This window comes from Hyperoodon ampullatus (assembly GCF_949752795.1).
Source record: "Hyperoodon ampullatus genome assembly, chromosome: X".
Classification (NCBI taxonomy): domain Eukaryota; kingdom Metazoa; phylum Chordata; class Mammalia; order Artiodactyla; family Ziphiidae; genus Hyperoodon; species Hyperoodon ampullatus.
In genome coordinates, this window is record NC_136913.1 from 33575625 (window position 1) to 33601409 (window position 25785).

Genomic DNA, 25785 nt, shown 5'->3' on the forward strand with positions numbered 1-25785 from the left:
CCTGGCTGTGTTAATTTTGGTGAAGTTATGTCATCTTCTGAGCCTCTCAGTTCCCTCATCTGTAAAATGGGGGTCATAGCAGAACCTATCTCATCTGTAATAATGAGAAATTCATTGAGTTAATTTTTATTGAGTAATTGTACAGGAACTGGCACAAAGGAAATGCTAAGTCAGTATTAAATGAAAATGAGAAACATCAGCATAACGAGTTTCCAAACAATATGATTTTGTTACACGTTCCTTTGACGGACTCAAGGAAATTAAAGTACACCTTGGTTAAACCATGTTTCTGGACTTCTTACCTTGTAGGACCAGAAATTTCACTTTTACATTATACCCTGAGATGATTTGACTCTCCAAAGGGCAAGAGGTGAATGTATAGAGCAATAAAGTTTGTTAAAAATGTTTATAGTGTAGAGCGAATTGTATACTAAAGATGAATATGTACTCTATGTGATAATTTATTAACTTTTAGTGAGGTCATTGCTGTATAGCATATTTATAGTCTAAGGATTGATTTATGCATTAGGAATTAGAAGGGTGAGAGAGACAGATGGTACTGGAATGTTGCATCCAAGGCAAAGCGTGGCTGTATCCAGGACACGGTTCATGGAGTTCTGAGCTCCAGCTTCCGTGTCCCTTTCTCACATATGTTGACAGATAAAATTATCTAAATTATACCTCTCAGACTCCTATTTTTCTCTTTTGATGCTCACAGTCCATCTTTTGTTGACATTAAAAAAAAAACCTTTTTTTTTTTTAAATTGGCGTTGCTTTAGGCTTCTATCAAGAACTGAACTCCATGCCTTCATCCTGGGAGGTATTCTGTCTTTTTCTGTGTTACTGACCTTGTTCATAGAAGTTTAACTTTACTTTCCTCTAGTCCACAAATTCAATGCCAAAAGCACTAAGTAAGGTGTACCTTTGAGCTCACCAATAAAAATCATGAATAACTTATCCATGAATGTCTTCAAGCTAATGAAGGCTCAGACCACGTTCACAGGGTGCGGAAGGAAATAGCTTCAGTAAATGCTGTGTGAGCTAGATGGCTTCTTGGACGGTGGTACAATTGCCTCTAAGAGAGGCATAAACAGGTTTCATTGTTACAGTGTGTTGACGTCTGGTCAGCAAACAGGATGTAAGGAGACCTGACAGCAGTCTTCAGAAAGAGGAGGGTCATATACTTGATGATTTTCTTGTCTTTTTGTTGTTGTGTGTTTCCTTTCAGCCTTGAGACTCATTTGCTCTTCAGTAGATTTCCCCACCCTTCTTCCCTTACCCTAAACTCCAATTCAACATTTAGCAGGTTTGGGATAAGGTAGAGCTTTTGGAACTAATTTAGAACCTTTGGAAATCATAAATGGGCTACAAAAGACTTTTCCATGTACAAGGAAACATTCCCTGGAACCTTAATAGTGACAAATCCTTTTACTGATGCCATGTTAACTCCTTATCTGGTTTCCCATAGGGCATATGATCAGCTCTTCCTTCTCAACTCTCCGAAGCTGTCTTTGCCTTTCTCTCACTACACGTTTTTGATCCCATTGAGATAAATGAGGTGTTCCAGCAAGAACGTCCTCAAAAGCCTCCCTTTCACCTCAGCCTGTTTGGAATAAATTTGATTCTTTTGATTCTTTTATTGCTTTTTATCTGTTAGTTTATATTTATTTGTGAGTAATCCTTGTGAGCTCTGCCCAAGGTACTGGGTAAGCAAAGATTAAATAGAAGGTGACTTTTCCTTGATGGAGGTCAATATAGTAGGGAAGGTAGACTTTAAAAAAGTGTTTGGTACCAATAGAGGTAAAGAGAAAATGCAACACAAAAGGAGCAACTAATAATGTCCTGGGGTGGGGGTGGGACTGGGGACGGCTGCATGGGCTTCTGAGTAAAATCTCAAAGGACAAATTACACTTGCTGATGTTTGTCCTAAATTAAAGACTTTATTTGCATCTGGTGTGTCCGTGTTGAGGTGCATGGGTTCAGTGAAAAAATGAAACACTCATTTCTTCATGTTTTGGGTTTTTTTTACTTAGGTAAGACCATTTCATACCGTGGCTCCCCCTGGAGGTGAACATGCTTGGCTTTTAATTTTGTTTTCTTCTTTTGACTTTGTCACATTTGGTTTGGCTCACCTGGCTGTAGAGCTATTAATTACAGCCTGCTAACGTGGCTGCTGGTCTCCTCCACACTCATGTGTCTTCAGCTTGGTGGTTGCACATCCTGCTTTTCTTTTCCCTAAATTTCCAAAAAATCTGGGTTTTGAGGTTATATATCTTCCATATATCTATGGAAGGGATGGTGATGTGGGCAGAGTATTACAAGTTGTAAAAAAAAAAAAAAAAAAGCACTGGATATGGAGGCTGAAACAGGCTTATATTTGGGGAATATTTTTGGGTTTTTTTGGTTTGATGGATACTGGCCAGGCAAAGCTGAGAGATGAAGGTGAAAGAATAGCAGGAGCAGATTATGAGAGTCTTGCACAATCTGCTTTGTTATCCGTGAGTAAGACATGGGATGAGAACTGGGAGAGGCTGATTTTATGGAAATCAAAGCTTGGATAAATACAGGAATCATGAGGTCAACAGCTATCAATTAACACAGGTCAAATTCTAGGTCATAGGCTGGATATCATGGAATCCACACAACAGCCCTGAGATGTGGATGTTTTTAGATCTTCATCTCTGTTTTACAGAAGAGATATAAAGCCCATAGTGTGAGATAACTTGCCCAAGTTTACTCACACGTTAAGTGGGAGAGCCAGGAATTTGAACCAAATTTCTGTTTCCAAAGATTATGCACTTAGTCACCTTGTTTTAACACCACTTAGATTGTATAGAATCATATAGAAATTTTATTATAGGTACACTCTTTTGAGAATAACACTGTCATATGTCAGCTATAGACTTTACAAAGAATAAGAAAAGGAAACTTTACATTTTCCTCTTTTCCTGTTCCTTTGCATCTCTCATCTTTCTCTCTCTCACACACACCCCTATCTTATAAGTACCCTTATATAATAAATTTATTTTTAAGTAAATAACATTTTAGTTTCTATATTGCCTTTCAGTACCAAGAAATTTAGTTTATAATTAAGTGCATTTTGAGTTGCAGGTCTTAAATAGGCTATATGTTCTAGAATTAGGGAAGTGATCAAGAAATATCCCCTGAATAGAATACATTAATAAATATTCCATGTTTGATATATAGTAATGATAATAATTAAAGTTACTCAATAAAAACTGAGATGTTATTCATTTATTTTTATTGATATATTAATTTATTAATGAGGCAAAAACCCATAAATTGTCTCCATAGTTATAGGATGAAGTGAATGTTTATAGTTTCACTGAAGAAGCCTGTTTTACAACTGCCATCAGTAAACTCTACAGAAGATATTTACTTAAAAATAAATGTATTATATATGGGTACTTGTAAGATATCATATAACTATTTTAGATATTTTAAATTAATAGTGTTTACAAAAGGCTTCAAATCAACTTATGAAATTGAAACCCAATACCAAAACCAATGCTAAACTGCTCTTTTGAAACTGTACATTTCACATCAATAAAATTTCAAAATGAAAAACATATTCCTTGTAAAAATTAAAATATGTTCCTACAAAAAAAGCATATACTTATTACTGAAACAAATTTATATCTTATTTTAGAAGTTTATGGTTTTATGTGGGATTTTTATGTCCATTTATAGTTGCTTAAATGATATTAAGAATGTTTTTTGTGACTTTCAAAAGAAACAAAGTCTTTGTTTGCAGAACCAGAATGGATATTCCTAGCCATTGTGTTTCTAAGATAAATTATGTAGAGTTTTCTTTAGTTTAACATCACCTAGATATTGGGTAGCACCACTAAAGTAATGTCCTTGTTTATGCTGAATTATCTGATCAGCTATGATATTCTAAATACAGAAGACACTGGTTTGTTGTAATTTCTGTCTTCCAAAATTAATAACCAGCCTTTCCATCTATTTCCTAAGTTATAAAAAAGTATTATTTTATGGTAAAAAAAAAAAAGGATGGTTTTTGAGGGAGTCAAGGAACCCAACAGTAAAATACAGTTCCTCCCTTGCTGCTTTTCGAATTAACCTCTATTTTAGATTAACTGATTATCTTCCTTATGTGCTCATCACTTCAATATTTTCTTCTTGACTTTCCTTATTTTTACTTTTGGCATATGAAGTAATACTGTAGGGGTATGTGTGTGAGTGTGTGTGCTAGTGAGAGAGACAAAGGGAGAGTGAGAGAGAGAGAAGCAATATATCTATATCTATATCTATATCTATATATCTCCATTAGTTATCTGAGTAAAATGGCTAGAATATGTTTTCTGATTTTTTGTGGGTGTTTTTGAGTATCTAGTATATGTTTTCTGTTTTTTTTTTCTGAACTTAACATTTTAGTTTCTGTATTGCCTTTATGTACCAAGGTATTTAGTTCATAATTATATGAAGCACATTCAGAGCTACAAGTCTTAAATAGGCTATACTCTCTAGAATTAGGGAATTAATCAAGAAATGTTCCCTGAATAGAATAACAGGAAGTCCCTTACATAGATAAGACTTGTGGAAACCATCCTGAGAAATAATCTGCCTTGAATAGGAGGCATTTGTTAAATGTTGATAAGATTAGTGAACTTCCAAAATGAATGCAGGTGACTCCTCAGCCTCTTTATTTATTTATTTACTTATTTTAATTTATTTTTTTATATAGCAGGTTCTTATTACTTATCTATTTTATACATATTATACATATTAGTGTATATATGTCAATCCCAGTCTCGCAATTCATCCCACCTGCACTGCTTTCCTCCCTCGGTGTCCATACGTTTGTTTTCTACATCTCTGTCTCTATTTCTGCCTTGCAAACCGGTTCATCTGTACCATGTTTCTAGATTCCACATATATGCGTTAATATACAATATTTGTTTTCCTCTTTGTGACTTACTTCACTCTGTATGATAGTCTCTAGATCCATCCACATCTCTACAAATGACCCAATTTCGTTCCTTTTTATGGCTGAGTAATATTCCATTGAATATATGTACCACATCTTCCTTATCCATTTGTCTGTCAGTGGGCATTTAGGTTGCTTCCATGACCTGGCTATTGTAAACAGTGCTGCAATGAACATTGGGGTGCATGTGTCTCTTTGAATTATGGTTTTCTCTTGGTATATGCCCGGTAGTGTGATTGCTGGGTCGTATGGTAGTTTCATTTTTAGTTTTTTAAGGAACCTCCATACTGTTCTCCATAGTGGCTGTATCAATTTACAGTGCCACCAACAGTGCAAGAGGGTTCCCTTTTCTCCACACCCTCTCCAGCATTTGTTGTTTGTAGATTTTCTGATGATGCCCATTCTAACCTGTGTGAGGTGATATCGCATTGTAGTTTTGATTTGCATTTCTCTAATGATTAGTGATGTTGATCAGCTTTTCATGTGCCTCTTGGCCATGTATATGTTTTCTTTGGAGAAATGTCTATTTCGGCCTTCTGCCCATTTTTGGATTGGGTTGTTTGTTTTTTTGATATTGAACTGCATGAGCTGTTTATATATTTTGGAGATTAATCCTTTATCCTTTGATTCGTTTGCAAATATTTTCTCCCATTCTGAGGGTTGTCTTTTCCTCCTGTTTACAGTTTCCTTTGCTGTGCAAAAGTTTTTAAGTTTCATTAGGTCCCATTTGTTTATTTTTTGTTTTTATTTCCATTACTCTAGGAGTTGGGTCAAAAAGGATCTTTCTGTGATTTATGTCATAGAGTGTTCTGCCTATGTTTTCCTCTAAGAGTTTGATGGTGTCTGGTCTTAAATTTAGGTCTTTAATCCATTTGGAGTTTATTTTTGTGTATGGTGTTAGGGAGTGTTCTAATTTCATTCTTTTACATGTAGCTGTCCAGTTTTCCCAGCACCACTTATTGAAGAGGCTGTCCTTTCTCCACTGTATATTCTTGCCTCCTTTATCAAAGATAAGGTGACCATATGTGCGTGGGCTTATCTCTGGGCTTTGTATCCTGTTCCATTGATCTATATTTCTGTTTTTTTGTTTTTTGTTTTTTTTGTGTGGTATGCGGGCCTCTCACTGTTGTGGTCTCTCCCGTTGCGGAGCACAAGCTCCGGATGCGCAGGCTCAGCGGCCATGGCCCCACGGGCCCACGGCCCCACGGGCCCAGCCGCTCTGCGGCATGTGGGATCTTCCCGGACCGGGGCACAAACCCGTGTCCCCTGCATCGGCAGGTGGACTCTCAACTACTGCGCCACCAGGGAAGCCCTATATTTCTGTTTTTCTGCCAGTACCATACTGTCTTGATTACTGTAGCTTTGTAGTATAGTCTGAAGTCAGGGAGCCTGATTCCTCCAGCTCCATTTTTCATTCTCAAGATTGCTTTGGCTATTCGGGGTGTTTTGTGTTTCCATACAAATTTTAAGATTTTTTGTTCTAGTTCTGTAAAAGTGCCATTGGTAAATTGATAGGGATTGCATTGAATCTGTAGATTGCTTTGGGTAGTATAGTCATTTTCACATTATTGATTCTTCCAATCCAAGAACATGGTATATCTCTCCATCTGTTTGTGTCATCTTTGATTTCTTTCATCAGTGTCTTATAGTTTTCTGAGTACAGGTCTTTTAGCTCCTTAGGTAGGTTTATTCCTAGATATTTTATTCTTTTTGTTGCAGTGGTGAATGGGATTGTTTCCTTAACTTCTCTTTCTGATCTTTCGTTGTTAGTGTATAGGAATGCAAGAAATTTCTGTGCATTAATTTTGTGTCCTGAAACTTTTCTAAATTCATTGATTAGCTCTAGTAGTTTTCTAGTGGCATCTATAGGTTCATCTATGTATAGTGTCATGTCATCTGCAAACAGTGACAGTTTTAGTTCTTCTTTTCCAATTTGTATTCCTTTTATTTTCCTCCTTTGATTGCCATGGCTAGGACTTCCAAAACTATGTTGAATTAGAGTGACAAAAGTGGACATCTTGGCCTTGTTCCTTATCTTAGAGGAAATGCTTTCAGTTTTTCACCATCGAGGACGATGTTGGCTGTGAGTTTGTCGTATATGGCCTTTATTATTTTGAGGTAGGTTCCTTCTATGCCTACTTTCTGGAGAGTTTTTATCATAAATGTTGAATTTTGTCGAAAGCTTTCTCTGCATCTATTGAGATGATCATATGGTTTTTCTCCTTCATTTTGTTAATATGGTGTATCACATTGATTGATTTGCGTATATTGAAGAATCCTTGCATTCCTGGAATAAACCCCTCTTGATCATGGTGTATGATCCTTTTAATGTGCTGTTGGATTCTGTTTGCTAGTATTTTGTTGAGGATTTTTGCATCTGTGTTCATTAGTGATATTGGCCTGTAGTTTTCTTTCTTTGTGACATCTTTGTCTGGTTTTGGTATCAGGGTGATGTTGGCCTCGTAGAATGAGTTTGGGAGTGTTCCTCCCTCTGCTATATTTTGTAAGAGTTTGAGAAGGGTAGGTGTTAGCTCTTCTCTAAATGTTTGATAGAATTCGCCTGTGAAGCCATCTGGTCCTGGGCTTTTGTTTGTTGGAAGATTTTAAATCACAGTTTCAATTTCAGTGCTTGTGATTGGTCTGTTCATATTTTCTATTTCTTCCTGATTGAGTCTTGGAAGGTTGTGCATTTCTAAGAATTTGTCCATTTTTTCCAGGTTGTCCATTTTATTGGCATAGAGTTGCTTGTAGTAATCTCTCATGATCTTTTGTATTTCTGCAGTGTCAGTTGTTACTTCTCCTTTTTCATTTCTGATTCTATTGATTTGAGTCTTCTCCCTTTTTTTCTTGATGAGTCTGGCTAATGGTTTATCCATTTTGTTTATCTTCTCAAAGAACCAGCTTTTAGTTTTATTGATCTTTGCTATTGTTTCCTTCATTTCTTTTTCATTTATTTCTGATCTGATCTTTATGATTTCTTTCCTTCTGCCAACTTTTTTTTTTCTTCTTCTTTCTCTCATTGCTTTAGGTGCAAGGTTAGGTTGTTTATTTGAGATGTTTCCTGTTTCTTAAGGTAGGATTGTATTGCTATAAACTTCCCATAGTATCACAAAAAGCAATTAGTGCTTTTAAGTTGTTCACAGAATGGTATTTATTTACCAGTTATATTTGAAAAAGAAGTCCCTTTAAACAACAATTCCTTTGAAGTAATAATGACTGAGAACTTCTCCAAATTAATGTCAGACATCACACCACAGGTCTGGGAAGCTCAGAGAATACCAATCAGGATAAATGCCCCAAAACCTTTATACTGAGGCATATTATATTCAAACTGCAGAAAATCAAAGATAAAGAAAGAATCTTGAAGGAAGCCAAAGGAAAAAAACACCTTACCTGTAGACAGACAAAGATAAGAATTACATCCATCTTCTCCTCAGAAATCATGCATTCAGGAAGAGAGTGAAGTGAAATATTTAAAGTGTTGAGGGAAAACTAACCTGTAATTCTGTACTCTGAAATTATCCTTCAATCGTGAAGGAGAAACATTGCAGAGAATAGATAGTGGGCCTCAATTACACACTTTTTTGGGGTAAACTGATTAGATGGCAGCTTGTAGAGTCAACCTTAAGGACAGTGTGTCCTTGATCAACCTGATGGGACAACAAATAAAGAATTTTTCGTTGATAACGGGTTTCTCAGAAACTCTTGCGAGTTTAGCATTGGAACCAGCCTGACAGGTTTTTTGCATATTGCGTATCTGCTGAGGTCTTGCTATCAGCACCTCCACCTCACTTAGGTCAGGGCTGATACATTCCTTTTTTTAAATTATTATTTTTTATTTTTTTCCTTTAATTTATTTATTAAAAAAGACTTTTTTAGTTTAATGAGGTAACATTGATTTATAACTGATACATTACTGTCATTAGAATTAAAAAAAATTTTTATTCACTTTATTTAAACAAAGCAAAACAAAAAACTGTTCAGCCATTTATTTTACCTCCGTACCCCCTACCTCTTGTAATCACCAGTCTGTTTTCTGTGTCCATGAGCTTGGTTTTTGTTGTTGTTGCTTTAGATTCTACATAGAAGAGAGATCATATGGTATTTGTCTTTCTCTGTCTGACTTATTTTACTTAGCATAATGTCCTCAGTGTCCATCCATGTTGTGACAAATGGAAAGATTTCACTTTTTTTATGACTGAATAACATTCCATTGTGTGTGTGTGTGTGTATGTATACCACAATTTCTTTAGTATTTATCTATTTATTGATTTATCCATTTATCCATTAATGGACATCTAGGTTGTTCCCATATTTTGGATATTATAAAAAATGCTGCAGTGGGGCTTCTCTGGTGGCGCAGTGGTTGAGAGTCCGCCTGCCGATACAGGGGACACGGGTTCGTGCCCTGGTCCCGGAAGATCCCACATGCCACGGAGCAGCTGGGCCCATGAGCCATGACCACTGGGCCTGCGCGTCTGGAGCCTGTCATCCTTAGGGCCCTGGTGAAAACTCATTGCAGCTTCAAAAAACCCTTAAAAACAAAAAACCCCACCTCTCCCCCTGGGAAAGAGGCTGGAATTTGACATGACAATCAAGTAGAAGATCCCAAAGAATCTACAGAAAAGCTCCTAAACTAGTATAAGTGTTTATCAAGGTTGTAGGATGGATATATGATCAGTATACAAAAAATAAATTCTACTTCTAGGGAATGGCAGTAAACAGTTGGAATTTGAAATTATCTATCTATATTTATACATATATATAATTTATCATAGCACCATTAAATTCTTAAGTGTAAACCTAACACAATATGTGTAGAATATATGTGCTGAATGTTACGAAACACTGATGAAAGAAATCAAAGATAACTAGATAGAGAAATACACCATGCACGTGGTATTGGAAGACTCAATATCGTTAAGATGTCAAAATGATCTGTAGATTCAATGTAACCGCAGTGAACATCCTACCACCCTTTTTTTTCGTAGATATCAATAAATTGACTCTCAAATGCATGTGGGAATTTTTGAAGTGATGAAACTTTTCTGTATGGAAATGTGATGGTGAATACATGATAATGTATCTCTCAAAATCCTAGAAGTGTATCTCTCAAAATCCAGAAAGAGTGAATGTTAGTGTATATATATATTTTAATCAACCAAGAGACAGAAGTAGTAATCCAGGATGGAATGCAGACTGTGACAAATGAATCTAACTTCATTACAGATGTTTGACAACCTCACTGAATGTAATGGAGGAGAAAGGAGCTGACTAAATTCTCTCTTGAATATAGTACCATGAGTGCATAATGTAGAACTAAAGACAAATAGAACTGTACATATACATGTTACTCTAGTTTCTTACAAGGGGATGGGTTTGCAATTCTGAAAGTACTTTTTTTTTTTTTTTTTTTTTTTTGCGTTACACGGGCCTCTCAGTGTTGCGGCCTCTCCCCTTGCGGAGCACAGGCTCCGGATGTGCAGGCTCAGCGGCCATGGCTCACGGGCCCAGCCGCTCCGCGGCATGTGGGATCCTCCCGGACCGGGGCACGAACCCGCGTCCCCCGCATCGGCAGGCGGACTCCCAACCACTGCGCCACCAGGGAAGCCCTGAAAGTACTTTATATGTATACCGTGGCTCAACAAATAAGTAAATCTATTTTCGATAGTGAGAACCATGTTTTTCACTGTTAAAAGAAGCAAGTTAGAAATAGGCAAAGGGGGAAGGCCATAATGAATCCTGTGATGCAGGATTGCAGTTGGTGGAATTGGAAGTAACAGTGTAACACTTAGGTTTTGCTGTATTGTTATCTATTCATTAACTTCTAGTTAGGAAGTATTTCATTAGTTTTCCTCTTGTGGTTGTAATCTTTCCTCAATAAGATGTTAAACTCTTTCAGGGGAATTTCTGTCCCTTGTCTATGTCAGTACAAGATAAGGATGAGATACTTAGAGGTCACAGTCTATATCCACTGCCACCTGACTGTTTCACTATAAACTTAAAAGGCTAGTTAATTGCCTTTTTCAGATTTAAGTTAGAATTGTTGTTTCTAGTTTGTAGAAAAATGAATTTTGGCTACAAATTGAGACCCTTTTTATTAAAAGCTATGAGTGGCAAATATACATCAAGAAGTACATTTAGACTATAATTATTCAGACAACTAGAAATGTACATTTTACAATAATTACTTTGGTTGTATCACATCTTATATCAAACATACAATTATTTATAGATTTCTGCCAGGAAAAAAAATACTTTCAAAAATATAGTGCAGAATGTTGTTTGCTATGTGTTAGTTGAAAATTCCTAGTGATCTTTGTTTGCTAGACTGATTTTGCAATAATATACTATAGAAATCCTCTAGAAATGTTCAGTGTTGCAGCGTCTCAGATGAAAAAGTACTGGGCACTGTTTCTGTGAAATATCCAGGACATCTGTGGTTCCAGAGAAAATTAAGGCTTCCAGTTCCAGACGTAAAACAATCCTACTTTGTGAAGTCATATACATGTCATGAACATATCCCATCATGGTTTCTTCTTCGCGGAAAATGAGAATCAAGGGACTTGAGGGGGTTTATGAAGATCACCCATTTTTCCCCCTCTTTTCAGACAAGAAATTATCTCAAACTGTTAAGAATCTAGGCCCTTTTGGAAACATTTTAAAAAAGGAAATGTCACATTCATCACAGCAATAATTTCTGATGTTTAAATCATCTTTCCTTCCTCCCAAATATAGGACAGGTTTGTTTTTGTTTTGTTTTTCACTAAATATCCAGATATTTTCACTTTTTTTCCTAGTCTCAGCATAGTAATTGTCTCTGTAACTGAAAACTTCTTTTATTATTCCTCCGTCTTGTATTATCTTTTATAGGTCATTTCTGGTTTCTTTAAGCCATAAATCTCCAACCCCTTTCACATACTTACCCTACATGTGGAGGAATTTCTGCAACAAATAGTGAAACTGGCACACTACAACTTTAGAGTTACAGGAAACCTCACGCCTTCCGAGCCTCCTTACCCATGTTGATGATCATTGATCAAACATTTGAACTTCACGGTACTCAACAGAATGAGTAATTTTGAAATATCAGATTTTTTTTCTATTACTGCATGGTCGTATATTCTTCAAAGTGGTTCCAGTAGAAATAAAAGAGACAGCTTGCAGTTGCCTGTAATACCTTACAGATATATTTCATGTTACTAAGCTTCTGAGGTTTATTTATTTATTGTTTTATTTCCAAAATAATATGTTTTTTCTTTTCCAAGCTAAGGCAAATTTCTCTTTGACTATTGCTCAAATTTCCATAAGATATATTGTTAGAAAAGTAAAATTATTATGATATTTATTCTCTCTCTCTTTTTTGGAGCAGATGTTATTCCCTCTGAGAGATGGATAGTAAATTTTGACAGAGACCTTTTAGATGGCCTTGTTTTTGCAACACTGTTAGGAGCCTATTGCCTATTTTTGGTAAGAGTCCTTTTTATGCAGAGTGGTCTTCTCTTATTTGAAAGAACTTAGTAATTAAAATTTGAAATACTTTCTGCAAACTGATTCTTTTGAAGTTTTAATTTTAAGTCATACCTATATCTGAATGACTAGCATTCCCTTTTTATTTATTCTTTTATTTTCATTATAATAATCTCCTACTGACAAATGCTAGTATTTAAATGATTCTTTGCTGAACTACAGAGAACAGTTAAAAAGCAGTAATTTTTATTCCATTACTAAAAGATTTGATTGTTGTCTTTTCCAGATTGAGTCTCATTTTGTAAATGTGTACACACAACTGAAAAGTTCTGAATAGTATCTGCACAATTGCCTGATTATTGTGAAAGTTCTTCGTGAAATTGGCTTTGACATGGACATACAGGTGGGTGCCTTAAAATCACACATTCTATAAATATTTTATGAATTTCTTCTCTTTTTCCAGCTTTGTAAGTTACGACTGACAAATAAAAATTGTGTATATTTAACTTGTACAGTGTGATTTTTTGTGTGTACAATGTGATGATTTAACATACATATACAATGTGAAATGATTACCATGATCAAGTTAATTAACACGTCAGCATCCATCACCTCACATAGTTACTTTGTTTTTTGTGGTGAGAATACTTAGGATCTACTCTCTTAGCAAATTTCAAGTGTACAGTCCAGTATATTATTAACTATAATGACCATACTTTACATTACTTCCCCAGAACTCAGTCATCTTATAATTGAAGATTTGTACCCTTTGACCAACATCTCCCCATTTCCCCTATCTCCATGCCCTGGCTACTACCATTTAACTCTCTGGTTCTTTGAGTTTGACTTTTTTAGGTTCCACATATAATTGAAATCATACAGTACTTGTCTTTCTGTGTCTGGCTTATTTCACTTACTGTAATGTCCTCCAGGTTCATCCATATCGTCACAAATGACAGGATTTCCTTCTTTTTTATGATTAAATAATATTCCATTGTAAGTATATACCACATTTTCTTTATCCATTCATCTGTCAAGAGACACTTATGTTGTTCCTATATTTTGGCTTTTGTGAATAATGCTGCAGTTGAACATGGAAGTGCAGATATCTGTGATGTAACTGATTTTATTTACTTTGGATATATACCCAGAAGTGGAATTGCTGGATGATGTAGTAGTTCTATTTTTAATTTTTTGAGGAACCACAATACTGTTTTCCATAGTGGCTGCACCAGTTCACATTCCTACCAAGAGTGTGCATGTGTTCCCTTTTCTCCACATCCTCACCAACTCTTGTCATCTCTTGTCTTTTCAATAATAGCCATTCTAACAGGTATAAGATGATCTCTCCTTGTGATTTTGATTACATTTCCCTAATGGTTAGTGATGTTAAACATCTTTTTAAGTACCTGTTGGCCATTTTTATGTCTTCTTTGGAAAAATGTTGATTGACTCCTTTATAATATTCCTTTGTTCATATATTTAAAATCTAAGTTGAAACAGTCTTTTCATGGGATATTGCTAAAATTTGGAAATTAAAGTATGACTTCATAGAAATCTACTGGCTATTTTTAAATGTATGTAATTATGTACATCTGACTGTGTAATAAGCAGTTCTATTGATAGGTCCAGTTTTCTTAAACCCCAACAATGAAATTTAAGTGCTTTATTAATATTATCTGAGTTCTAAGAATGAATTAAAGCAGCAGATTGTTTGAATATAGATGTTCTATTATTGTTTTCCTATTTGGTAGCAAAAAAGAATTTTCACCTTAGTTTTTAAGTATTGATGTAGAGGTCACAATGTCAATACAGAGTTTTATTATGTTTAGACCTCCAAGCTATAATTCCATCTGGCCTTTCACATCGTCCTCTATAGCAACAATCAAAAACATATTATATGCTTACCATTTTCTGAGCCTTTTGTTACTTTAGAGTAATGAAGTAGTATAATAAATTATTCCTGACTTCAAAGAATATGCAAACTCATTGAATAATCAAGATATATGCAAGTTAAATGATAAATAATGTTCTACTGATGTAATTGTCAATGTAGGAAAAGAATAAAGTGTAGAATTCAGATAAAAGAAGATATCAGTGTGATCTAGATTGATCCACCAAAGACTTTGTGGAGAAGGCAGGACTTACTTGGGGTCTTGAATGGTGGGTTGGATTCGGATTGGTAGTGGTAAGAGAGGGTGTTTATTCAGGCATAAGCAGAATGTAGAATGTGGACAGATGACATACATTAAGGAAATTGTGTGAATAGTTTGCCTTAGTTGAGGTTTGGGATTGGAAAAATAGACATAGGGCATATACTGGGATCTTGGGTATCAGCATAAAAAGTCAGGAGTTTACTATGTGGGTGTTGTGGGAATAAAGGTGTTTACTCTTACAGCAGTGGTGAGGATGGACCTAGGCGAAAGGCACTGGAAGCAGGGAACACAGTACAATAAAAATGCCATTGCAGTTGGTCAAGGAGAAAAGTAGTTTCTCTACTCATATCATTTTAATGGGGACTTAAAATAATAAACTGATAGGGGAGATATTGTGAGGTTTGTGAGACCTGGTGACCAGACACAAAAGGACACAAGAGGACCATTACAGCAAACTCTGAGTTTTCCATTCTATGATTCAGAGAGATTGATGATGCCAGTGCCCATGTGTGGCTTGGTACAAAATGCTTCCTTACACCTGCTGGAGAAATGGTGTTTCATAACGGCTTGCTTTTTCCTTGTATTAAAGTCACTTATATGTTAAAGTCATTTTGTACCAGGTCTGACATTTATCTTTTATATTGGTAGAGCTATAAAGAGATACTGTAATCAAGGGTTTTGGCCAGAGAGTTCTTTTATAAGAGTTTTAAAGATAAACTCTAATTAAATACTTTAGTGTGGAAGAAAAAAGATATTATAGTTCCCGTCAATTTGACAGATTGAATATCCTCCATGAAATATGCTGGATAGACCCTGCAAGGGATACAGATATGGTGAAACCATACTCATGCCTTCAAATATGTTACTGACTCACAGTTGCACATATATCTGGTACAAAGCAGCCAGTGCATGCCAAGAAGACATAGATACAGTATGCTTTGGGAATCAAAGGGGGAGAGAAATCATTCTGAAAAAGGAACCAGGAAGAGTTGCATAAGACTTTTGGTGTTTAAGGTAACCTTTGAGAATTTGGTAAGGGTTTACAAGAAACTTAAAATATCTTTGGTTAGAAAATATAATTCATCATACATTGTGATTCTCTCCTTTGCTTTTTGACTTCCTCAGATAAATTGACTCAAAATGTCTATTTAAAAAAATATATATATCTATTTTATTGTGTAGCCAAAAAACAAGATTTTAAAATTTGAGTATCTACTACATAAAAAATATAGAGAAGATGTCTAAGATTTGATGAATGGAAAAGTTGACCATGAACTTAGCTGATAATTACCAAACTTTAACCAGCCAGTTCCAATTCCCTACCTTTTTATCAGCCTGAATTTACCCACTGCATTAAATGTCAAAGTTTTAAAAATATCACCCTTAAATTAACTTACCCATAGTGAATTAATGCTGATGCTTAGCACTGGTCCACATTTGAATCTTGTGAAATTCACCACTGGACTTACTTATTAATGTTTAAGTTCCTGATTCATCATGTCCTTCTTTGCAACTATTGAATCAGTTGGATAAGTTTCTGTGCCAGAGTTATGCCCTGTTGTGGAATCATGCCAGCTGGAATGTAACAGTTATTACATATCCTCCCTTTTAAAGCAAAGATATTGTGCAAATTATTTGGACTCATCATAGAATGTATTTTTATTCCCTCATGTAGAGAGAGAGAGAGATTCTCCTACACATAATTCACTGAGTATTGATGGAAGTTAAGGGTGAATAGATAATCTAACTTTTCTCTTAAAAATTTTGTTACTTTATATCAACTTGGATGCTTTCAGCCTTAATAACAGAATTCATGAATAAAAGTGTTTTAAAAGTAAAGAAGGTCAATGTTTTATGTAAGATGAATTCAGGCAGTAGAAGACTGTAGGGATAGTTATTCATTTCCTCAACAAAGTTATCAAAGATTCATTTTTGCCCAGCCCTTCTCAGCCTGCTGGCTTTGTTTTAAGCATGTGCGCTAATAACCACAAAGTTCCTGCTGAAAATCTTACATAACACCATTATACAGCTGTTCTTGGTCTGATTGAATAGGACCTTTTCTTGTGCTTCTCATTTTCCATAAAGTAAACTTTCCCAATGGTCCCACAGCATACTTCCCATCGTATATCATGGACCATAATTGCATCCCATGTTTGTAGTTAAACCAGTGTTTGAGAAAGGTAATGGAACAGCCACAAAAATTGGGAGTCTTAGTAAAGAAGAAAGGAGAAAATTGCTGTTGGCAAGGCAACCAGTAGTGTTCTCTGTAGGATTATGGTATGTCATTGGGTACTACTAGTTTTGACTGGTATCTAGTTTGAAAGCTGGGATATCTTGAAGTCATAGCAAATTAAACCCAGATGAGGACATTGAGACCTAGAGAAACCAATTGATTTAGTAAAGATTATGGCACTTTGTGGTAGCAGGACTTGATTTTAGTTTACTAGATTTTTACTCAACCATTTTCCTCTATTATGGCATTAAAAAAAAATTCCCTGTCTTTTGTTAGTCCAATTTGAAAATATCATCAGGGGAAAAATGGATCAATACAAGTAAAGTTCTTCTAGGTTAGAACTGTGTATAGAAAGTGATGGTTATCTTTGAAATACATCTCACATGAAAATCTTGTTTTAAACAAACATAACTTATTTTGACATTTGGCTTTTTAAGCCTAGGATTGACTAAAATGCAATTTCTTTAGGTTATTTTCATTGAAATTTATCATAAAGGTAAGACTGTGCTTTTCTGTGGTTTTTCACTCTAATACCCTGATTATCAAATGTATTTTTCAATTAAGATAAACATTTTTTTTCATTTCCAAAATACTGCCTCTTCATCCTATTACACATTTTTCAAAGGTGAATTTTTGGAATAATTTTGTATTGCTGCCTATATATTGTGTGCTGTAGTCACTATAACTGTTCAGAAGACTTTTACTGGCCTCAGACTTGGGAACCAGAGTATCCTGCCACTAGTTCTACCCTTTCCCCAGTGAACATACTTCCCATCACTGTAGATAGCTCTCTTTGGATCACACCCAGAGGCTGGCCCATATTCTTCATTTCGTGGGAATTAAACTCTGTATTCCATTTTTCAGTTTGTCCTTATGTTGAATAATTTTCCTATATATGTTGACTAACATTGTCTTTAGTGAACAAATGTGAGATGACAGAATACTGATGAGAAACTTTGAGGTCCTGATATATTTCTCAGTTTTCCTCACATCATACTCACTAACAGTTTTCTACCCTGCCAAGGCTCCCCCTTTTCCCCCTAATAATCTCCTCCCTGGGCTCCTTTACTGGTTAGCCTTACTGCTTATTGACAGAACAAGAAAGAATAAACCTTTGTGTTCTTTCAAAGAAGGAAAAGAATGTTTTCAGGAATGTGGACTAGCAGATGATCAAAGGGGCTGTCATTATTTTGTGGTAACTGCTGCCAGATTTCAGAACCAAGTGCTTTAGTTCCACATAACACTTTAGATATCCTTAGCTCTGGCACTATTTGTGTTTTCAAGCCAGGCCCAGATCATTTTCAGTTGCTATGTGAATGTGTGCCATTAAGTCATAGTAGATCTTCAGTTTTTGGAAATGTTAGGAGCTTCCTGTTGACTAACAATGACAGAGCTGCTTGTTGATCAGTGGTGTTTATATGTCTTTGCCTCAGACCAATCCCAATACTTCATTGCTGTGAATAATGCTTCCCCACTACTTCCGCCTTTCTCTAGGAGATCATAGACACTACATAAACTAAGAGAAAGAATCCTTCCTCCTTCTGCTCCTGACTCTACATTTGGGGTTTAATGCACATTCTGGCTATGTTGATTGTCCCTGCTGTTATTCCTCTCTAATTCTGGATTTTCTCTCAAATCTCTTCCAACAACCAGCACTGATTTATGTTGTTTATCAGTATAATTACATTTTCTGCCTTACTGTGATTTGTTCTAGACAAAGTACTTCCCCAGCCACCCTCCCCCTGCCCCTACCTGATCTGCCCGAATTGTTGCTCTTGTGTTATTCCTTGTTCTGAAATCAAGTCCCTCACCCTGGCATCCACACCCTCCTCTATGTGGCCGTGGCAGTCCTTAGTCTTTTCTTCCACAACTGGCCCCTTCTTATCTTATTATGCGTGATTCGGATTGTACTTTTTCTTTCCCGAATGAACACTATACTTCTTATATCCTTGTCCTAGAGTTCTTTACCTTTCTGATAGAATATACCTTTTTCTCACTCCAAACACCAACTTATTTAAAATCCAAGCATTCTTCAAGGCCATCCCATCTGCTACCTCCTCCTTTGGGCTTTTGCTTGAAAACCTCTTGCCATCTTTTACCTTAGTAGTTTGTCTACTATTACCTTTTACCATATTATATACTTTAAGTCAGGGATGGTATCTTAATCACATTAGTCAGTATTTCTAGTGCACAGTATTTTATCTGACTTCTGACTAGCTTTTATGACATCTTTGAGGCTGTGAGGTCATTGTTATATTTAGAATACATCTAATTTATCTTTTAACACATAGGTGAAGCTGTTCTGATTCACAGCAATATTTTGTTTGCTCGTAGCAACATTTCAGCATCATTGTCAATAACATTTTAAGATGTTTTAAGTAATTCAACAATCGATGTACTGTGCTTTAGCTCTTTTTATATATTTTATCTGTATTTCCTGTAATTTATAATTCTCTTCTTTGAAACTAGGCTACTGACATCTGTGATCCCAATCCAATCCTGATGCTCATGTTTTGTGTCTGCATGTATGAAAGACTTCCTGCATATCTCCCCAAGAAGGTGGTGCCCTTTCGTTGTACTCTTCATGACACTGTGTTGAGAGAGGTAAGGATATCTTTGGGGCCAAAATATACGTGGAGTTAAACATTTAAGTGGGTTTTAGATATTTCTTTCTCAACCCAAAATTAACAAAAGTATCAGTATGATAAAATAAGCCTTAAATGTTTTTCCTTCTAAACTAAAGGTATAGCAGAGTGAAATGGAGAATTTTTCCTTAATAGTAGTCACTACCTGCAATGAAATGATGACTCTTTCATTCATTTGAGGAATGGGGTGGGGAGATGGAAAATGAAAGTTAAGCACTTTGAAGGGCAAATCATTCAGGAAACTTGAGATCCATTTCATGTACAAGAAGACTGATGCAGTAAGTAGAAACTTGTGATCAGAGTATGCTTGGCTTTCCTTTAGGGAACTTTACACATCCAGATGGATTTTGTTCAAATGAGGATATGGAAAGGGAAGTAGTAATGAAAGCACTCCTGACCAGGGCCACTATTAATTCCCACTAAGGGTTTTTATATATGCTGGAGCTGCTAAATGTGTAACAGTGAATTTTTTAATATGCAGGAAAAATTAAAAATGAAATTTTCAGTCCTTTGACCATGACAAAACTATATAAATAAGTCCATGTTTTCTTTGATTGAGAAATATCTTGTCAGGGATCATCAACATCACTTTGGTTTTCAAACAATATGTTTCATATGAATACTTGTGAAATATGTTGAGCATACAGTTTGATTTCTTATATTTGTTTAAGACTGTTCCTTCTACTAGTTTTCATAAAATCTTCAACCAGATTTATAGTTCTCTCCTTCTTTCTCAGGACAGTCTGGGCTGTTAGAATCTTACTATGTACAGAAGTTAATTTACCTCTTTGGTCAGATCATTTTTATTCCTTGTCCTCAGGCTGTTTTATGTATTCCTCATGTTAAGCTGGGGGGTGGTAATTTGATACTTTTGATGCAAAACATGTCCATATTTGGTCTTCAAAAGATACATCCTGGTGTTTTGTAGATGTAACCTTTTTGAGAAAATAACTGTGCAGGCTCTGTGACTGTATGAGTGATGGTTAATAAGAATTCAGTTAAAAATCAGGAAAAACTCAGGTCCTTGTCTCAAAGTGTAAAGGGCTCAATTTAGGGAAAGGAAAGCCACTCCTGATTTTCTGTTAGCAAACATTGAGATATGATCCCTTTTTAAAAATTTTATTCCTTTCCCTTTTTTTGTTGGAAAAAGAGATAACAAAACTGTTCAGAGAACTTTTTCAACAGTATTTTGTACCGTAATTCACTACGTGCAATGATAATTAAGGGCCTTGGGTACTAACTGGCCTAGAGCTGTAATTACAATGAAGAGGACTTTTGACTTCAGAATCAAATTTCTGAAGAGTTAGAAATGCTTTGCTTAAGCCTGCCGAAGATAGGAGAGGTCTGAATTAGATTTAAGGGGTGATTTATTTCACTTAAGTATTATTACTAGTTTTCTAATTCTGTACACATGTTTGAATTTCTTTATGCCGTTTGATCATTATTTTGAAAAAGTTAATAACACAAGCTAATTTTTAAACATAAATTTTATTTGTGATGTTAAAAATCAGATTAAAGCATATTAAAATGGAAACATGATTTCTTTCCACACTTTTTACTAAGAATAATGTTCACACTTTAAGATTATAGATGCGATTCTATGTAGAGCTTTTATTTTTCACAAATATAATAAACAGCTTTTGAAGAAAACAATAAAAATTAAATAGAAATGCAAAATAAAATATCAGTTACAACATGCTTTGATTTTAAATTTCATTCAAGAAAATCACTGATTTGGAAATTGCTAAGAATCTGTGGCATAGTTTGCCCGTATGCATCAACACCGTAAATGGCAGTGCCTAAGTAGTAGAATGTCATTCCTATCAGCCCTTTCAACCTTCCAGTATAAAGAAAAATCTCAAGAAATGGCTACTGTAATTGAAAAAGTATTTTTGTAGCTATGTGTCACAAATAGAATACTGGGACCATTAAACAATATAATGATCAGTGAAAAAATGTAGAGTGCAGTGATTTTCTGAGATACTTTTAAAAGCAATAGAACTATCTTTTTTTTTTTTTTTTACTTTTTGAAACAAAATTTACACAGGAGCACAATAGTTAAAGAATAGCTGTCACTGCAAAAGGAGAATTGAGGTTCCAAAACTTGCTTTCTTTCCTTGAACAGCTTTCCCTTCTCCCCATCTACCACTCACATGACCCCTACATGAAATCCTGGAGTTGGGTGGAATAATCTGACCACAGATGGGCCCTATGCCTTTGCATCATTTATTTGTTTATTTATTTTTATATAAATTTATTTGTGTGTGTGTGTGTGTGTGTGTGTATGACATAATGAGAATGAGTAGCTTTCTTCAGATCTCAGGGCTGGTTATGGAAGTTCCAAGTATAAACCAGTAACAGTTCATAGTACATCTACTATTATTTTCAACATTTCCTTCCAGAAAATGGAAATTAGCTCTCTGTGACTTAAAATCACTAGATCTGTTAATTAATACTTTAAATGCACACATACATACATAAAAAATAAGACACTAGAGGAGTCTTGCCTCGATTGTTACTGAGATCTGTAAACAGGTAAGCAACATGAGAGCCCCAAATTTGAGGGTAAACAAAGGGTAGAAACTCTTCGGCAACAACATACTTGTCTTGGTGGTTACCAAAGTTCTTATTGAAATATAAAAGTAGTTAATTTATCTTTCAACAGATGTCTACCATATTCTATCTATGACTATAGTTCCTGGACTGCCTAAGTGCTGTCACCTTTTCCTTACTCTAATTTGGCCAACCATTCACTTCCCTCAGGTCTTCTCCATCCTCTGGGTCAGTACTTTCCATGATAACTCTGTGTCGTTCTAATGAGTATATTTTTTAATCCCCATTATATTCTGCATAAACACTTATATACTCACATTTTTCATGAAATGCTCTCTAAAAATGAAGTAACTCATTCTCGAATATTCTCCATATCTTGGCATCAGGAAGGAAAGGACAGCCAACCCTTAGCTCTACTACCACTTCTAAATGAGGCCACCATTGTTTTCAGCCTGGACCTCTGATACTAAACCTACACTCCTTATAATGCTTTCTACACTGAGCAGCCAGAGTAACCTTTTTGTAAATTGGATTATGTAAGTTCTCTGTTTCAAATTCTTTAAAGATTTCCCTTTGCAGTACAATTAAAATCCAAGTTGCTAACTTTGGATTTCAAATCTTCAATGATCAGGTGTTCTTACATCTGTCATTTCCTTGACTGATAGCTCTTTCTCCCTGCCCACTTCTGGAAAAAAATCAATAATACACACACACACTATCTTTGAACACAAATTCTGCTTTCTTCCAGTTACTACACTAGGAGTAAGTATTTTCATGATTAAAATATTTAACTCTTTGATAAAAATAAGAAATGTTAAGTTGTATATTTTTAAAATTCAGGATCTCATTTATCCTCTTCTTCAACATAGATTCTACTGAAAAATTCAAGCTTGAAAAACTTAGTGTATAATGCTACAATTATCGGAAGAGATGCCACTGACTTCTCCCTCTCCCAAGGGAAGGTTGTGACAGTTTCTCCAAAGTAAGTGTTTCTTTTCTTTTAATTTTGCTTCACTGAACATATCAACCCTAGAGATTTAATGTGTGTAATGATTACAAAAGAGTGAGCTGGATTTGTTTTTTAAAAAAATAAATTTATTTATTTTATTTATTTATTTTTGGCTGAGTTGGGTCTTCATTGCTGCTCGAGAGCTTTCTCTAGTTGCGGAGAGCGGTGGCTACTCTTCGTTGCGGTGCACAGGCTTCTTATTGCGGTGGCTTCTCTTGTTGTGGATCATGGGCTCTAGGCACGTGGGCTTCAGTAGTTGTGGCTCCCAGGCTCAGTAGTTGTGGCTCACAGGCTCTAGAGTGCAGGCTCATTAGTTGTGGCATACGGGCTTAGTTGTTCCTCGGCATGTGGAATCTTCCCAGACCAGGGCTTGAACTGGTGTCTCCTGCATTGGCAGGTGGATTCTTAACCACTGTGCCACCAGGGAAGTCCCTGGATTTGTTTTTAACAGATATATATGTGTAATGAAAAGATCGCCACTGCTGATATAGATAAGTTATTCATATGTTACTGAGATTTCTCACCAATTTTGTTAAAACAGTTCTAACAATATAAAGCATTTGCTTTTTATGTATGCATTTAATTTTAATTTATTTTGCATGCATATGGTCCGTAGAGAATAGCCTCTAAGTTCTTTATGTACTACAGTCCTAGTCCAGGAAACTGGAACCAGTGTGTGCTAAATATATATATATATATATATATATATATATATATATATATATATATATATATATATATATATAATATTTAGTTGTTTCTGATTATAAATGCACTTTATGCTCATTGTAAAAATTTAGAAACTATGAAAGAATGAAGAAAAATAAAAGTAAAGGCTAAAAATCCTACCTCAAAGATACCCCCAATGTTTCCATTTTTCTCTATCACTTCATTATCATTGTATATTTATGTATGGATATATACATACATGTACACTCCCAAATTGTGATGGTATTATATATAGTCTCATTTTTATTTGATTCTGTTCACATGATACTTGTTGAATGTTTCAATTACTAACCATTCTCAAAAATAAGGAACAAATGAAACCCTCAGGGAATAGTCTTGAGAAATTAAATACGAGCATAATATATAATTCTTCCTAGATCAACAAATCCTACTTCATATATTAATGTGTTAATGATGGCAAATACTCTTATTACATATTACAACGATGATATGAGAATAGCTGTGTCAGTACCACAGGAGTTGACAGATTTGATAACCAGTAATGGACTTTAACCAGTGTTAAATTTTAGTCATTGTCTTTGTATTCAATTATTTTTTCCTTGTGCAAAGCAACAGACTATAACTGCTAATTATCTTTTTGGTTTTTGAACTATACCTTAACCTGAATTACTTTTCACATGTAGTCTTTATTACTTCTAATATATCAAACACAGAAATAACTGGAAATGGGAGCCAGCTTTAATTGTATTTAAAATACGAAGAAACCCAGTTGCAGTAGTACATTTGACTTGTGTCATTAGCCTCTGTTCATTTTCTTCAGTTGCTGCTCCATGCTAAAGGAGTATATAATTTATAAAATCTGAATATTCATGGTTGAGACTATGTCCAGATTGAATTAAATATAACAAAAACAATTCTCCACTCACCTCTATCTATATTATAAATCAAATCCCAGAATAAAACTCTTTGTAAAAATAGCCCATTCGTTTTCCAAGTTATGTTTCTTATATGTCTGTTATAAAACACAACTTTGGTAATACAAATTCATTTGGACATTGTCACAGTACCATTTGTCTTCCCTCAGGACTTTGATAAATGATCTCTTCTCTGCCCTTCAAGTGAAAAGGATTAAAGTCCCCCCCCCGACCCTTTGTTCACTCATAAACCTGATAGCCTCTTCCAGTATTTCAAAGTTCTCATGATGTGGAAATTCTTCCTAACAACCACACTAAACCTCTGATGTCTTAGCTTAAGACCATTTTTCTTGTTAGTTAAACTAACAATTAAATTTATAGTTTCTATTATAAATGTAAAACCTGTATAGCTGCATTGTTGAAAATTTGCACTTAACAGAAAAGTATAAAGAGGAAAACAAAAATTGTCTAGAATTCCATCAGATAAACACATTTAATTTATTCATTTCTTTCCAGTCTTTTTATATGAACAAGTATGTATTTATTATAGCATATGCATAATTAGATGTTTACAAAGTAAATGCATTTTATATGTAAATATTAAAACAATATATGTTAAACATTTGTTATGTATGAAATCTATATAGCATACACTTTTATGTACCTTTTCATATTTAATCATTCTTGCAACCATACTAGTGTCCTCGTTTTACAAAAGAAGACATTGGGCACAGAGACATTAAATCATTTGCCCAATTTTCCCTGCTATTAAATGGTGAAATAGAGATTCAAAACCAGCCAATGTAAATCCAGAGTTAGTACTCTTATTAAACTAACACCTGCAATACTGTGTGTGTGTGTGTATATCATATTCATACAAAGCCCTTGGCATTCAGTGAAACGTGACTTTGACTATTTGTAAGAAATCCTGAAGATCCATGACATATAATTATATCATTTTTGTTTCTCCGGGAGTTGGTTTGTGAGAATATTTCACTTGGGTGAACGGAATTCCCATTAATTGCTCAGCAGTGCTTTTTTCTTTTTATTCACCATTGTACCTTTAATGGTCTGCATCAATACAGACATATTTATGAATATTAGCTTCTTGAGGTTTTTAACACATGCCAAGTGAATGTTAAC

The 25785-nt window shown here is 35.1% G+C and overlaps 1 protein-coding gene across 1 annotated transcript in view; it reads left to right on the plus strand.

Moving 5' to 3' along the window:
* The window catches only part of CFAP47 (cilia and flagella associated protein 47), a gene marked incomplete at both ends in the record, with an annotated part of 271498 nt that overhangs the window by 88920 nt on the left and 156793 nt on the right, over positions 1–25785 (plus strand). Inside the window, 8 exon segments of the mRNA XM_079727989.1 lie at positions 1658–1706; positions 2424–2502; positions 12345–12442; positions 12729–12776; positions 12780–12845; positions 19301–19435; positions 22899–23011; positions 24145–24235. Of these exon segments, the coding sequence (XP_079584115.1) occupies positions 1658–1706; positions 2424–2502; positions 12345–12442; positions 12729–12776; positions 12780–12845; positions 19301–19435; positions 22899–23011; positions 24145–24235 (679 nt within the window).